This window comes from Ambystoma mexicanum, chromosome 12, assembly GCF_040938575.1.
Source record: "Ambystoma mexicanum isolate Mex_15411 chromosome 12, UKY_AmexF1_1, whole genome shotgun sequence".
In the NCBI taxonomy this organism is placed as follows: Eukaryota; Metazoa; Chordata; class Amphibia; order Caudata; family Ambystomatidae; genus Ambystoma; species Ambystoma mexicanum.
In genome coordinates, this window is record NC_090936.1 from 461,257,556 (window position 1) to 461,274,685 (window position 17,130).

The 17,130-nt window shown below is 44.7% G+C and overlaps 1 protein-coding gene across 1 annotated transcript in view; it reads left to right on the forward strand.

Moving 5' to 3' along the window:
- The window catches only part of LRP6 (LDL receptor related protein 6), a 1,542,295-nt gene that overhangs the window by 1,190,560 nt on the left and 334,605 nt on the right, over positions 1 to 17,130 (forward strand). The window contains exon 15 of the mRNA XM_069628714.1: positions 15,823 to 16,013. Within this exon, the coding sequence (XP_069484815.1) occupies positions 15,823 to 16,013 (191 nt within the window). The remainder of the gene's footprint in view (positions 1 to 15,822; positions 16,014 to 17,130) is intronic.

Here is a 17,130-nt window from a genome sequence, read left to right on the forward strand (position 1 = left end):
ATTATCTGTACTCACGCTACTCCTCATGCTACCTCATGTCAGAAAAAATACAATCTTAGGGTCCTAGATGCGTGAGGGATCATGGGTACAGTGGACGTCACACTAGGGATAGTATTACTGGCACGCCCTGTGTCGCCCTTTTTTGAGTTTCGGAAAACAAACTGTAATACTCCGCAGCTTCCACTAGATGTCGGCCTATGCACAGCATGTGAATCTAAGCAGATACAAGCATCAGAAATACGATTACGGTGAGTAATGTATCATATATATATATATATATATATATATATATGTTATAGTTGGGTGGGGGGTTTGCGGGGGGTTCCCCCCACATATATGTTACAATTGACCTTCACAATTCGGTCAATTGTGAAAAGGTCAGTTGTCATTCGAACAGTTGTAATACGAACATTTCGTATACAACCGTCAGGAGCAGCACATCCCTCAGCACCTGGAAGAGGTACAGGCCATGCTGCGAAAAGGGGCGATAGAGCTAGTTCCCCAATTGCTCCGGAGTCTATTCCATATACTTTCTGGTCAGAACAAAGACAAGGGGCTGGATGCCCATCCTAGACCTACGACCTCTGAACAAATACCTAAAGTCCCAAATGTTCAGGATGTCACGTTGCAACACGTGCTCAGTCATCTGGAAAAAGGAGACTTCTTGACGTTGTTAGACCTAGAAGATGCCTACTTCCATGTCTCCATTCACAAGCAACCTCAGATGTTTCTATGTTTTGTGGTGCAGGGACAGCACTACCAGTTCAAAGCCCTATCTTTCAGCTTGAAGTCGGGCCCCAGACTGTTCATAGAATGCCTGGCACCAGTGGCGGCCCATTTGTGTCTACAGGGCATACACGTATACCTGTACCTGGACGACTGGCTGATTTGTGCCTGTTCGTGAGAGCTGAATGACATAAAAAAGCAATGCTGCAGAAATGGAAAATGCACTCAACACCTAGCCTAATGTGCTGAATTAGTGGAGTACCTTGCAATAACTGGGGTTCTCTTGTGTCAAATCCAGCCCCCAGTTTGGACCATATTGATGCATGGCTCATGTAAAGAGTAACCACATATACCACAACATTTTCAGTGTATAAATTATGCTGTTTTAATGCTATAAAAAATGCGAACAGAGGTTGCAATATGTTCAGTAACAAAATTAAACCAAAAGGTATAAACTAAATCGTAAACATGTATAAAGGAAAGTAAAACATTGCATCATTTGTCAATCATATGGTTTCACATGACCAATATGAAAGGACAGAAAAAGAGAGAATAATAAGTGGAAGCGTGAATAAGCCAAAACCCGTGCTTAAAAGAGGAAAATATCCTCTAGTTAGAAAAAGAAAAGAAATAAGTAAAACAATTTCATAGTAACAGTTTCATGTATTCAAATTGTGGAAGAATCTCACCAATTCAAATGGAGGTTGTAAACCTATCAAGTCTTTTGATATCTACTACTGGATATTTATATGCAATTGGTTTTAAAAGAGTCCTAGAGTTTTATAGCTATTTTAGAAATCTTTTTTGCAGGACTTTTATGGGAAACGCTGGGTTTGCCTACGCATGTAGGGGGAACAAAAAACATAAGTAATAAAACAAGATTAGCCAAAAAACAATGTTTTATCTGCTTTCAGGATGTCTAAATCCCAAACGAGGGCACAAATGTTCATAGAAGGAAAATCTGGAAGCCAATCCCCCTTATCCTTTTTTTGCGTTTTGGTGGTTGTATGTTACCACCTTCATCGGGGCATATTCATAATAGCCTAGAGGGGTTAGGTTGACCAGTCTCCAATAGTGTGGGACTGAAAAACTGACGTGCTGGTCCGCGCCAACTCGGTGTCCCTACACCAGGGCTGTCAGAACACCAGGCGAGCCTAAGTCAATAAGGCATGGATGTACAGATGCTACGGTTCGGCATGCATGCTCAGAATCGGGAATGTTTCAAAAGGGAAAACAATCGAAGGAGAAATGGCTGCAGTGTTGGGCGTGGATGAAAAAATCCAAAAGGTCCCGTTGTAATGTAGGTCCAGTTTATAGAAATGAGGAGCCTTTGTGACGGTAGCCAAGTTTTCGGCACACTGGCGGCAGGACAGGACGCTGAGTTATCCGTTCACAAGTGCGAAAAGAATGCCTTCGGCAGGAGGCTTGACTGGCTCGTGAGAGCTGGCCGACGGACACACAGACGACTGTCCTTCTATTGACGGACCTGGGATTCTCTGCCAACTATCCAAAGTCCTGCTTAACAACATCGCAGAACGTGCTGTTTCTAGCCGCCAGACTCAGTACAGTGTCTTGCCCAGCGTCGCTCTCATAGGCGAGGCTAGCAGCCGTTCAAGAAAAGTACAACAGCTGTTGTCAATGAAGACTGCCACAGTGTGGGCACCCCTGCAGGAATGCATGGATGCCCGCTGGATACCTGTGTCCGGAAGCTTCACGGACAAGATCTCTCTCAATGAGTTCCGTCAGGCGATAGGATGGTTGGGCGTCCACTCCAACATCTCCCAAGGCACGGGCTTTCAAAACCCCCCATACCAGTAGACAGTCTCCACGGATCCCTCCCTCAAAGGTTGGGGAGTGCACACCGGACGTCTGCACGCCAGAGGCCTGTGGAGAAGGATCTTCATATCAACATCCTGGAGCTATGAGCAGTGTTCTGGGCCCTCAAGTTATTCCTACCGTCTCTGAAAGGCAAGGTGGTGAGAATCTTCATGGACAACCACACCACCACCATGTTCTACATCAGGAAGCAGGGGGGCACTCGATCCCCGGCGCTCTCAAAAGAAGCGCAGGACTTGTGGTGCTGGGCCGTTGGACAGGGGATTTTCCTCATCCCTCTCCACCTGGCGGGAGTCAACACCATTGCAGGCTCCATCAACAGGGAACTGTACTCCTGCCACAATTGGGAGCATTGTCAGAATCAGGTGGACCACCTATTCGTCAAATGGGGCATGCCTAGATCGATCTATTTGTGACGGAGTGAACTCCAAATGCCAGAAGTTTGCCTGCAAATTCCACCAGCCGAAGAGCCTAGGGGACGCTTTATCCTTTCCGTTGGAAGGGCTGTTTCTATACGCTTTTCCTCAGTTCCCTCCTGCTACGAGGCATCAACAGACTCAGTGTCCATGCAAGATAATACTTATCGCTCCGGCGTGGCTGGGCCTGATTTGGTATCTGCTCCTTCTCAGCATGTCAGTTGCCACTGGTGAAGCTGCCAGTGGTTCTGGATCTTCTCACCAGAGAAGGAGGCGCAATCCTTCATCATGACCCAGGATCGCTGAACCGGAGGGCTTGGCTCCTGCAGCACTAGATTTTGGAGGATATGAGTTGCCTGCGGACTGCAGGGAGGTCCTCGCCAAGGCCCAGGGCATCATCGACCTTGAAGTGCTATGGTCACAAGTGGAAGCACTTCACTACGTGGTGCCAGTTCAGAAGATTACCCCTCTGAGGTTTACGGCCCGCAGATCCTTCCATACTTGATATTGTTGGCCAAGGCCCGACTGGTGCACGCCTCTATCAAGGTACATCTGGCAGCTATCTCCCGCTACACCAGGTCTCCAGGAATATCTTCTTTGGTCCCACTGAGTCGTCAAGGAATTTCTCAAAGGACTTTTTTTTATCTTTCCTGATGGTGAAGGCTCCTGCCCCAGCATGGAAACTCTATGTGGTTCTGACGAGTTGGGGGGGGGGGGTTGCGGGTGGTCACCTTCAAGCCTTTGCATCAGGCCCCACTCAAGTTCCTCTCGTGGAAAACAGCTTTCTTTGTGGCCATCACCTCTGCCAAAGGGTAGGTGAGAACCGGGCCCTATCCTGCAAGCAACCATACCTAATTTCCCAAGAATCGTGGGTGGTGCTGCATAAACACCCCTCTTTTCATGCTGAAGGCTCTGTCAGAATTCCACCTCAACAAGCCTTTAGTCTTGCCTGTTTTTTTCCCAAATCCTTTGTCGCTGGCGGAAAGGGCCTTGCACTCGCTGGACGTTGCTCATGCCCTGGAGTTCGAGGTGACACGCACAAAGAGTTTTCGGAAGAAGTCACATCTGTTTGTGAAATTTGGTTCTGTAAACCATGTGAAGGCCTTGTCCAAGGCTTCTATTTGAAGGTGGCTCTCTGGCTGCATCACGCACTGTCATCGGTTGGTGAACCGACTGCTGCCCGGCCATCCGAGAGCCCACACCAGCAGAGCGATAGCTGCAAAGATGGCTTTCCTGTCTGGTGTGCCCCTGCTGGACATCTACAGGGCTGCTACGTGGAGGTCCACACACACCTTCACGAAGTTCTACTGCATCGCCAGGGATTCCAGGGAGTAGTCCAGAGTCGGCCAAGGAGTGCTACGCAACCTGTTTGCTTGAGGTGAGACTATTCAGGAGGTAAGAATGAATTGCTTCCGTTGATCCATGCTACCTCCCGTGGTTGTGTAATGTTGTACTGCTGTACTGCTATGTATTCGTTATTCATGAGCATGTGAATCCATGCAAGACCCCATGCTGGAGAAGGTTTAAATTACTTTGTAACTATTGTTCTCCAGTATGGGTCTGGCATCGATTCACGTGCAAACCCTCCCTCCGTCCCCTTTTGCGGCTCTTCTTGGTCATACTGCCACTTTACATGCTTACCAAATCTGAAGATGGCTGCCAGAGGGGGCTTAGGGAGAGGACTGTCATTGGATGGGACAGTATGACCCAGAGGACAGTGATTAGTTTAGAGGAGAAATAGTTTTTAAGTGAAACTGTTTTTTCTTTTAGCGAGGATTCCCAGCCTGACAAGAGAATATTCATGAGTATGTGATTCCATGCCAGACCCATGCTGGAGAACAATAGTTACAGGTAAGTAACTTAACCCTTCTTGGGGAATAAGATCAGGTTAGATATCATTTTTTTATACAATCAGTTTTTGAAGGGAAGTAGACCCGGTCAGTCATGCAGTGACAGTTATTTTAATTATATGATAAACCAACCCAGTTACAAGTGTACTCCTTGCAGCCTGTCTTTTTAGAACTCTGTTCAGAGATAGTTAAACAGCTCATATACATTCTGGAGGGGTCTCAAGCTACTCAATGATACACATGAACATTCAACTATATTAGAATGCACGAAGCAAAGCAGGGAAAGTAAATGCCAATTACATTTTAAGAAAGACTGAATGTATTTCAAGGTAAGTAATTGGCCTATTGGTACATAACTATTTGCTATCTAATGGCTAGTTATCCCCAGTATGCTTTTAGCTTTTAAGAAGTGTATAATACAGTTTCTAAGGTAAGAAAGAACTGTATGAAACTATTGATGTCGGTGGGCTAAACTGCTCTATAAATAAAATAAAATGTTTTTGAATGGCACCAAAGCAATTCAGGGAAGCACAACCCAGGTTTACAAGTTTAGAAGAGCAGCTGCTAATCAAGGTGAGTAAAGCCTATATACTTTTAAGAGTAGCTACCAGCAATCAAAGACAAATATTAGCTCAGGGACTGTTTTAGATCTGTATAAAGTAGACCAGGGAAAGAAACCCTAATGTTACACTTTAAGAATGACGCATTACTATTCAAGGCAAGTAAACACAAAGTAATGATAAAACAGTACTAAAACGTATTCCTATTTAGAAGCGGGGGGGGCGCCTTTCAAAGTTATATACTTTTTAGAGGGGCAGAATGCAGCTAAGTTAAGCATAAACTTAATGGCACTTTGCAACTTCTTCTTTCACAGAGATACAGTTACCACACCAACCTCTTTAGCAAATAAGTACTTTCACACTTGTTATACTTTCAAGGCAGAAACCTTTTCTTATCCAGTCCTTCCCTGGTCTATTGCACAAGTTCACTCAGAGGCAAAATAAGGATCCTAGTGGTCTAGATGCCAGCTGTAGGCAGGTTGACCTAGGGTTCAGATGCAGGAAAGTCAAAACTCCATAGGAAATCTTCTTAAACAAGTAAGTATTCACTTTCAGAGTTCAGGATGCAGCAGCACAGGACCTGGTCCCTGGTTTCTTGGTCTGGAGATTAAAGAACTGGAAGCTGGATGGGAACCTGCAGCAGCAGTCATCAGAGGAGTCTTCCAGCAAAGGTTTCTTCACAGATTCTCACAGCTCTATGGCTTTGGCTACTTTTTACAGCAGCCCGATGAACGACGAGCATCGCTGGTCGGATTCTCTTCACTCTCTCGGTCCTGCACTCTGGTGAGAGGACTTCAAGGATTTTAATCGGGTCTCGCGATCCAGCAGGAGTCTGTCAAAGTTTCGGACGGATTCGGACTTCTAAAGACCATGCATCACACTTAGACTTGAGGTCCTAGGGTACTTGGTGGTTTGCAGCCCAGCAAAGTCGCAGCACCTCGTGGGATGGCTCAAAGTGCAGGACTTCTTAAGACTAGTGAATCTCACCAGCCTCTGGGTAGGAGTCATTCTTTTCGGGAACTCTAGGTCGATTGGATGGAAGGGTTGCATCAGGCTGCAGTTACACAGCAGGCTCTTGCTGGAAATCGCTACAGACTTCCTTTCCCATCTACCTCTTCGGATTCAGCTCCAGTGGTCGATTTGTCGGAAGTTTCCAGGTTTTGAGTATTAGTCAGGAACTACAGCACAATCTCTGCAATCTCTCCTTGCCGTTTACAGAAAATGCCGGCCTGGCTGTTCAATCAGTACAGCCAGCCCCCCATTGAGACTGGTTTCCTTTCAGGCAAGGTGAGAGACAAATGGCTGCAGAGTTTTGGACTCCTTCTTTGCTTCCTGCTTTCTAAGACACTCTGGAGCTTGGGCATAGAATACAAAGGATTCTCGCCGAAGACAAAACTTCCACTGACGTCGTTCTTGCCAAGAATGGCAGAAGACCACCTCAGAAACTACAAGTGAACGAGTAATGGTGAAATAAGGAGCCCACCATTTTAGCAAAATGATGGCTATTCTGTGCATTACCGAGGCTCATTTAAAAACCTGTGAGTAAGAAGACCAAAACATCACTAAGGTAAAACCACTGCCACCAGCCATTCAAGTAAACTTGCAATGGTAACCAACATGCTACAGGCAAGTAAGCGAGGGGATACATTGTATCCCCCAGTACTCTACATAAAGTGGGGTGTGCTGGCACACTATATAAATTGTAAAGGGGGATGCAAATTGCTCCTTACCCCTTGGGAACAATAGTTCCCCCAAGTACATTAAAGGGAAATTAACAGGGAAGCCCAAAGAGGCAACCCAACCTAAGCCCAAAAGTTATAGGAAACTATAACTCCAACCATAAACTATGGAGAGACCTAAAAAGGTCACCCATAAAAAGGGCAAAAGATTAGGTGAGCGGGGGAAAAGATTCCCCTTCACCTAGGGACAAGGGAGAATAATAACCAGGTCCAAGCAAAAAGTTTTGGGGTTGACACAGATCAGGAAGATTTACCACAAATATGGAAATCTTACCTAACAAGGGGTTTTGGCTCCACTACCGATTTGACATATGGCTGCAGGAATTCGAGCTGGAGTTGCCCAAGCCCACCAAAAGCAACTCTCTGCACCATTGATACTGGCAGGACTGTCCCATCATGGACAGCCTCTGGCCACTCCCATCTGCCCAGCAATACATACTTGGGCCAGGATGTGGACTTGGGCCAGCAGTCCCAGCCCACACATTCAGCCACAAACACATACCACAGCTTTGCCCTGGAAAGCCAAGGTTTTGCCCAGGAAAGGCTTAATTTATGTGGCATGTTATGCTCTGAGAGGGAAGGAAGAGAAGGCAGAAGACAAGATGGCCAAAATACAGGGCAAAAAAACAGCAGTTCTGGAGCATATGCTACTCAAAATTGCATTATGCAGGAAAATGCAAAGGTGCACTCGATGAAATTAAAAACCATGGAAGAAAATTATCCACTGCCACCGGCCCTTATTGGATACATCATGCAAGTAACATAAATGTTACTTAAAAGAGAAAAACAGATGAAAAGTACCCCTGCCACACTTGACTGTAAGGTGATGCTTTTCGTAATGGGGGACAGTCGCCTGCATGAATAGCCATAGGGACTAATCTGTGCCCTCTAAATACAAGCTAAGCAATGTAAGAAAAGTTAAGTCTTTACTTGCCTTCAAAAGTTTTACTGAAAGTATACACTTGTTTATAAGATTGAATAAGAAGTCTATGCTAAACACACAGTAAAACATTGTGTGTATAAAACCAGTAAAAGGGCGTAAACAAATTCTGCTGACCTAATCTAAGTGTATTCCTACTACATGGTGGTAAGCACAGTACATCAAACACTAATGAGTAGAGGAAAAGGGGGGGGAGGGCTCTTGTTTAGGACCCAAAATGCAGCACCCAAATAGTCACAGCAGCTTCACCAACTTAGCCAACAATGCCCAGAGAGCTACCAAAAGTTAGGATAAAGTAGGTCTTACAATACCAGCTCTCATTGCACACTTGCAAATATAGTGATACAAACTATCTGACAGTTATATATAGCAACCACACATTTCCATACATAGGAGTGTAACTGTGAGATTTAAAAATGTGTAATAATAAATTGGTTTTATTGTGTAAACTTCCAGTCTCTTGTAGAAAAATCCAGGAACCCAAGAGGACCTAGGAAAAATGTCATTGTACTGTTAGGTAGCTTCCAAAGTCACTTTATTGGAGTATGGCATTATGAGCAATGAGACCTGTGACTCAAGATCTTTGCTTTCATGACACTTTATTTCATTCAGCACCTAATAGGTTGTGATAAGTGATCGCTAGGGGTACCACTCCAAATGGCATTCTTGGTTCTCAAGGGATTTTAGGGTCAGGATAAATGGAATATAGTGACCCACCAGTGACCCTGCCCTCTACCCACCCGCCCCCAGCCCCAATTGGCTTTTTCTAATTCTTGTGTCCTTGCCTCCTCTAGGACACCCTGCTCCAAACACTTAAAGCTCCATAAAGGCAGTGAACTGAAAAACGAACCTACTCTTAAAAAGTCATTAGTCTTCCAGCTACCCTGTTTAACAAGAAAAGGTTCAAATGGTTACTAAAATAAAATAGGCTAAACCCTACTCTTCAAAATCCATACCTTCACTAATGTACGAAACAAATTGATTTCTTCATGCAACATTCTGGTATTGGTTTCTCAGTCTGGGGTTTCTTTCAGTCCTCTGCTTTCACCAGGTTTTTCCCTCTGTCAGGACTCCAGTTTTCTCCCTTTCTTATCGTTCCTTTGAGGACCTTTTCTGGCCCTTGACACATGCCTTTTCACGCTTTTTTCAGAGCCTTCACCACCCCTCTGTTTGTACCTGCTTGTTTCTACGGTTTCATTTTGCAGTACATATGTTCCTTTTTCTTGTTTTACGTGATGGCACTATTTCCTTATTGCACATTTAGTATTTTTGAGATATTCATTTTGATTTGAATGTATTCATTTTTTCATATTTTGTTTTTTGTTTTACAACATAGTCTGAAACAGATTTGAAAAAAGAAACCTGAACAATGCTTGAGGGAACATGCATCGATAGGACCATTTACAAATATGACATCTTGTTGCAGAACATTGCTAGCAATTTGTGAAAGATCAATCTGCTTGTGACTGTATTGTTCGTTGCAACTGAGGCTAAGATGGCACAGTTCCCTGCCCCTACCCTTTCCCCTACCACCTCACCCCCCTGCCCAGCACATCTGAGGGTGCCACAGGATAGTTTGAGCGCTGGGTCAAGTGTGCTACACTAGTTGGTCTGTTGTACCTGCTGGCGGGCTAGAGCGCACAGCATATGGAAGGGTCCTACTGCTGTTTTGTTGTGACTGGCAGTGATATCCGGTGTCTGCAAGGTTTTTCAGGCTATGCCATATTTGGGGTCACCTAAGTTTGATACAGTGTTTTGTGTTTTCATGTGTGCTGCATGATATTCAATGAAGGGCATCCAGGTTATATTTATATGGGAGTGTTTCTAACTATGCAGCTGTGATGCTTTCCATTTGATATATCTCGTATGCTTTGGCTAACCATTCTTTTCTGGAGGACAGCGTGCTGTTTCTCCATCGGATCGTCAGGCAGACTCTTGCAGCTAAGAATAAGTTCCTGGGCATGTGTGACAACACTGTGTATTCCTCCCCTGCCTGCGTTGCCACCTCCGAACAGTAAGAGTAGTATTCTTTTTAAACAAATATTTTTGATCATTTTTTGCCACATTTATCTTTACCTGCTTTGTGCGCTAGGAAGCTGTTTTTCCCGTAGAATTATGTGAATCACATGTGACACCAAGCTTGACATGATGACATAACAGAACATACGTGCACGCTACTTTGAGTGTTATAAACATCAGAGTACCTTGCATTCTGCTGAGTCTTTAGCTTCTCACATCATGCCGGTCATGCAGATGTTCATGTGGAAATGGATGCGTGAACATTTCTATTTTGCAACAAGTTTGGCACACAACGATTTTTTTTTTTTTTTTACAACTCGGCTAGTGTTCAGTTTGATTTTCAGAATCAGACAGCATTTTCGGGGTAACAGATATTTGATACCATATGTTTATATGGTCTAGTTTTACATATCGATTTTTGTGTACATATTTAGTTTGTATAATTTATACCGATGCGGTCTACCTCCCATTATTGGAGGATGGGTATGATTGTATTTTTAATATCCTCGTTTTTTTTCCCTTCATCTGTTGCAGATAACTTGCCCTAATGAAAGATGTATTCCAAAATGCATTGATCAATTGTATAAGTCTGCTTTTCTGTTAAAAAAATATATGCAATGCACATAATGTTTTGTTTCTAATTTTTTAACTTGAATATATTTTTTCCACAAATCGTCTTTGAACTTGATTGGTTAGTTATAACCTATTGTGTGAGCACACAGTACCAGAGTTAGACACTTGGGTCATTCTTATTTACTCTGTTTTCCATAGGTTATTCCCCTTTTCTGTTTGAACCGAGGGAGCAGATAACTTATTTCCTGTCTTAATGTTAAACCCCTGTAAGGGAGCAGACCGACACACAGGTGGCATATTGATTGCGATCGACTTGTATCCAGTATAAAAAGAAAACCTATCTTTCCTGAAGTCTGAGGGGTTTCCCTGCCTCCACTAAACTGCTAATGGTTCTGTCAGGATGTCTTCGTAACTTAGTCCACTGTCCTCTTTCAAAGCGTCCCTGTCCCTGTCCCTTACACGTATAACTGAATGTAAAGGTTGTGTCAATGTTCTTGTTCCAGGAGAATGACTCCATCCGCCTGGACTGGCTGGCACAGTTTTGGTTGCAAGTTCCTCACCAGGGGGAGTTACCCCCTTCCACTGGACCACTGGTTTGATCCTTCTTGCAAGCTCAAATACCAGGAGAATGACTCCCTTCTCCCGGCCTCCCTTAGCTTTGCTTCTCACAGTTCACAACACCAGAACAAATGTCTCCTTTCACCTAGCCTTTCTCAGGTGCTTTCTTGGCTTTATTTTACAGTTCACAACACCAGGGTGAATGTCGTTTCCTGACACTTTTTCAGTCTTTTTTCACAATTCACAACACATGGGGAAATGTCTCCCTTTCCTTGGCCCTTTTGTACTATTGGTTTCACAGTAAATACTGCCTTCCCGTACCTTCTATGTTTGGCTTCACAGTTCAACTCTCTACTGGTTTGTTCTGGCAGACCTGGTTGACTCTCCTACCAGGTACTTCCCAGAGGAAGTAACTTATACTGGTTTTCCCTTGTTGGGTGCTGGTCCCAGACCTGTATCTTTCTACTACTTGGATTTGGCAGACCTGGGCGTTTTCTTTCCAGGTACTACCACGAAGAAGATGAATTGCATTTAGTTTCTGTTTTTGGGTCTTCAACCCGTCCCTCGGGGTCATTGGCTTTACTTGACCGCCAGCATGAGAAGGACTCCCTCTGACTCTCAGGGTTGCTATGTGGTTCACACCCCCTTCGCTGGTGGTCAGTGGTATCCCTGGTCCCATCGTCACAAGGGATTTTATCCAAGAGGCTATTCTTGGCTCTCCACTCCACCCCGCTGGGTCTACCGCATTCCCTGTTACCTGCTTTCCAAATTGAAGGCGTCACCGACCCTTTCAGGGTTTGTGGTTCTTCTCACCAGTCTCTCCAGTCCTCTTATTGCAGTCGTTTTTCTCCAGCGGCTCCCCCAACCCTGCAGTTTGTGTCAGCGAGGTCTTGCCCTCTCGGTCCCTTCTCGGGGAATCGCACTAGATTAAACCAGACGGTCCATTTCATACCAAGTATGGGACTGCCAGTCCGTCGGCATTCCCGGTAGGAATTGGCCTCCTCTACTGCTTCGGCATTGGTGACGTCTCACCCTTTCACTCCCTTCAGTTTGAATCTCCCGGGTAGCTGTCGCAGACTCCTCACTTTATTTGGTAAGGTATTGTGTGCTATATAGAAGGGAGATGTGTTGGGTGAGGGTTGTTTTGCCACGTTCTCCCTAGATGGTCGTTCTTTTCCTAGAGGGGGAGTCTCTCCCCCGTGAGATCCTTCTGCTGAGTACCACCCCCAGGGGACTGTAGGGTAGCAGCCTCACCTCCCTGGTCTAATGCGACGGGGCTCCCTCTCTGGGAGAAGTGACGATATCAAAGGATTCCTCATCCCCTCTTTATTGCGCCCCCCCCTGTTTATTTTGGATACAATTTTCATGGGTATGATTATTCCTGGATAAGAGTCTTCAAAGAGCTAAAGGGCAGCGCATATCTCTTTTGCAAGTATACTGGCTTAAATATGTGATCCATCCGAAAACTTGCTACTTATATGTTAGGCAAAGTTTGTATGCAGTACCCTATGGGAACACTACAAACAACTATGACTATAGGTATAGGCAACCCAACCTTTGGTATAAACTTGTACTACACAGTTTTGGTAGCGTGTTGAACAGCCAGGCTTCTCTCAAGAGGGGCAATATGAGCTGTAGTGGAGTTACACAAAGATTCACAGTTACAGGCATTCAAATAAACCCATACACAAGGTTTCTTGCATAAGCAATTAATAATTTATCAGTCAGTTATAAAGCCTTCAGAAGGGAGCAATAGAATAGTAACACACAAATATACTTAAATACTGTACACTTTCAGTTTCTGGATCAGACCAGGCCCTTTTGGGATGGCCCACAGACGCAACCTACACCCACAGTTGACTTCAGTAACAAGGGTGCTGGGGACATTAATACCTTACTGTTGGCATACAGAGTACTCTTTAAAAAGTAAGTAAAAGGCAAAGGTTGTTAGAACACAAGAATTTACAAATATTCATAAGCAGGGCAAATACTTTCAGATAGCACTCAGAAGAGTCATTGGGCTTCATTACGAGGCAGGCGCTACCGTAATGAAGGGTGCTGGTACGGGACCGGCACCCTTCATTACGGAACGCCCTAATACGAGATTCCCTTTGCGGGACCCGGTAAGGACGCCTGGCAAAACCAGGCATCCTTAGCGGGTCCCGCGAGGGGACCAGGGAGTTAATAACAGGCCCGTTATTATCTCTCTCCCCATTCCGCCCTATGGGGGCTCAATGGGAATGGGGATGGGTTTTTCCAATGAGGATTTACCGGGCCCTCCAAGGTTGGAATAGCCTGGTAAGTCCTCATTGGAGGATCCCGGTACTCGAACCTTGTACTGGAACCCGGTATGGGGGCAGCCATGCCCTTATTAAGGGCATGGCTACCTCATACTCGTAATGAGGCCCATTCAATTCAATAGGCTAAGCCAAAGTCAATAGGCCAAAGTCTTTGTATAGGATGCAGCACTTCAGGTAAGTAAATGGAAAATTCTTTTCACAAGTTCTTGGGAGTCTTTGATAAAAAGAAGAACCAAATGTAGGGCCACAAGCTGATTAGACTTGTGAGTTGCAGAAGTTACAAGTACTTCCACAGTAAGAGGTAAGTTCACTTAGGCTAGTTTTACAGTACCTTAGTAAAGAAGAAAAAGATGCAGCTGAAGACTTCTGTTCGGCAGATCTCACTGTTCCTGGGCCTCAGTCGTGGGAACAAGAGGGAGGACACTGGGGGGGGGACTCATGCACTGTACTGGCACCATCAAAGCTGGCAACCGGCAAACTTTACTTTCGGTGGCTGTTTCGCATTTCAGCTCCTTGCGGTACAGCAAATGGCCATGAACGCGGTTCCTGGCTGTCAAGGTGGAATTTCATCACATCTGAGGTCCCGCACTCGACCGAGGGGAGGGCAGGCTTGGTCAGTCCTGCTTCGTGGGAGTCCGGAGGATCTTCCAAAAGCTTTAGACCAGCTTACAAGAAACACACACAATCTGGTCTCCCACTCCCTGGCTCTACAGTTTTCTGCAGCAACTCTGAGGAATTTCAATCAGCTCCGAGATGGGTGTCCAGGTGGCTTACTTGTAAGTTGATTGGTCCCACCAACTCAAAGGGAGAAGTCGTCCTTGCAGGGCTTCTCTGTCGAGCTGAACTTGGCGATTCGGACCTGCAGCAGGGCTTCACCAGGCAAACCAACAGTCCAGGAGTTGCAGCAGCCGTCCTCTTCAAGCTCTTCTTCAGTTCCTTCATCCAGTGGTCGACTCTGCCTTCCAAGCCAAAAGCCTCGCCTTTTATTCAGGTTTCCCCCATTCATTCCAGCTTGGCTGTCAGTCACCCAGCAGGGTGGATGTCCTTGCCGGACAGTCAGCTGGCCAATCACTACAGAGTGCATTAGGGTCTCCTAGGAGAGTAAGCACAGGGAGTTTCGGGCACCTCTCTCACTTCCTGCCTACCCCAGACACTATGAGGCCAGAGGCGGGTTTCACTGCTGAAGCCCGCCAAAGGCGAATGAGCAAAGAGACCAAACATGGTTTGGCGCACCGAGAAAAACTCTAGAAGGACCTTGCCACAAAGACCTTGCGAAAGTAGAAGACCGGGCACCATTTTAACAAGGATGGCTGGATGCCATTTTGAAAAAGATGGCTCCCGCGGTTAATGTTACCGGGTCCGTGGACGGTCTCTGTAAATGTAAACCTTGGTAGTTCAAAACAAAATCACTGCCACCAGCCACTTAGTTGAGGAAAGGGTAACGTAACATTTTTTACATGAGCCTTTAGACACAGGGGATACTAAGTAACCACTCCAGCACTCTATTGTAAGATGGGGTGTGCTGGGTCTAGCAAGTACAATGCTGTAAAATCAATTTCACTTTACTGCTCTGGGAAACTGTTGTGTATCCCAGAGAAGGTATTTAAACTTTAGGAAATCTAAGACTTCCCTGTGGCACTGCACTGAAGGTGCTTTGGGACACGATTGTAAAAGTTGATGCCTATGTAGTTGGTTAGACTCCATAATCAAAAGAAACAAACACAGAAAACAAATAGAATTAAAAGTACAAAGACCCAAAGTTCAGCAAGAGAGCTGGCGGTTTCTAAGGTAGAGAGGAATTAGCACATTTTTGATAATTCTCCCTAACAATATACATCAAGTTTTCAATGAGAGGTTTTGAGTGATATTGTTAATTGATGATTTGCTTCATTATAATCCATCTTGCTGCCTTTTTACAATGAAGGTGAGGGCAGTCTGTCTTTCCTGCCGACATGTACCTAACCTTCATGATGCATTTGTCAGCAGTACTAAAGAACCATTAAAGAAAAAGTAGTTCACCGAGTAATGATATGAACTTGGATGTGGAAGTGTACCATGACGTGGGCAGCGATTGTGGATTAAGTTGTAAGACTCATTTTTAGAATTGTTGGGGGAGTTTGTACAGGACGAATCTTAAAATGTCATCTTTTATCCTTTTTTTTTGTATAAATGGGGAAGGAGTTTGAAACTTGTTTTTCTTTTACTGTGAAAGTGGAGAGGGAAATTGAAACTTTTCTATGCTTAAAGTTCAATGTCTTCTGTTCATAATCTGTACATTGTCATCACATTGCAATCTTCCTTGCAGGTACATGTACTTCACTAACCTGCAGGAGAGGTCTGCCAAAATAGAGAGGGCTGCCTTGGATGGTACGGAGCGTGAAGTACTTGTTCTTACTGGCTTGAGTAAACCCATTGCCCTTGCCCTCGACAACAAGTTGGGCAAGCTCTACTGGGCAGATTCTGATTTGAGACGCATTGAAAGCAGTGATCTCTCAGGTACAGTCTGGCATGTTTTATAGGTTTTTGAAACCTGCACAGTTTAGAATCTTAGTTTAATTATACTACAGGTTTGGCAATATTTGGTCACAATGTAAATATTCAGACTTTGTAAATGTCTGGCACTTCTAAGTTGGTGCGCTTAACACATTCGGTTTCTGGACAGGATCCTGAAATAAGACTTCACTTTCAATGTTTGTCTTTTGTGTGCAGTTCTATCTAACACATTGGATGTTTTACGATCTCTTTGTTTACAATGAAATAAAAAAATAGCAAGAAACCATACCAATAGCAAAAAAATATTTCCAGCACACTACACTTTTATTTCTACTTAATAAGAGCTGCTGAAATTGGAGCAACTGCAGGAAGATTTGTCCACCTTGGAGGTTCCACAGAAAGTCCCCTCGTTCATGTTTTAATTTTTGACAGAAAAGATTGAATGTCTGCATACTGGGAAGAAGGAACATCTGATAGTTCAGGTCAATCAAAACTCCAAAGCCTTTACAAATGGGCTGCACACGAGAGACACCCTTACCTTAAAAGATGTCCTGCACAGTAAATTGGGGAAGGGACCTCGATATTCCCGACCAGACGTCTTTGGAAGCTAATCTGTTTTCAGAGCTCATTGATCAGTGTTAAAGGTTATTTTTAACCAATAAAGCACTATAAAAAACAAAAATCACGATGCTTTAATTGACAGTCAATGATTTTACGTTAAAGTTGAGTAGGGTCAGAGCCAGGTGGGAACAGCACCTGGGTGTTTTGGAAGAGGATGAATGGGTGGACGCAGAAATAGCAGTTAGGAAAGTCAACATGTCCCCAAGACTCTGGTTGGTGCAACTAAAGATCCAACACTGGGTATATTACTCGAGGTAGAGTTTATGCAAGATGGACAGAACGGACGACGACACTTGTTTAAAGTGCAAGGGTAATGTGTGGTTGCTCTGTCACATGATCTGGGTGTGCCTAAAAAGAAAAGATTCTGCAAGTTTTGTCACAATTGGGTGCGAGTGAGAGACCCCAAGGTGGCCCTACTGCATATACTAGGAGATGCTGCAAGTTCTGGAGGGAGGAAGCAACTTATTAGCACAGGGCTGGTACTGGCAAGTGTTACGCG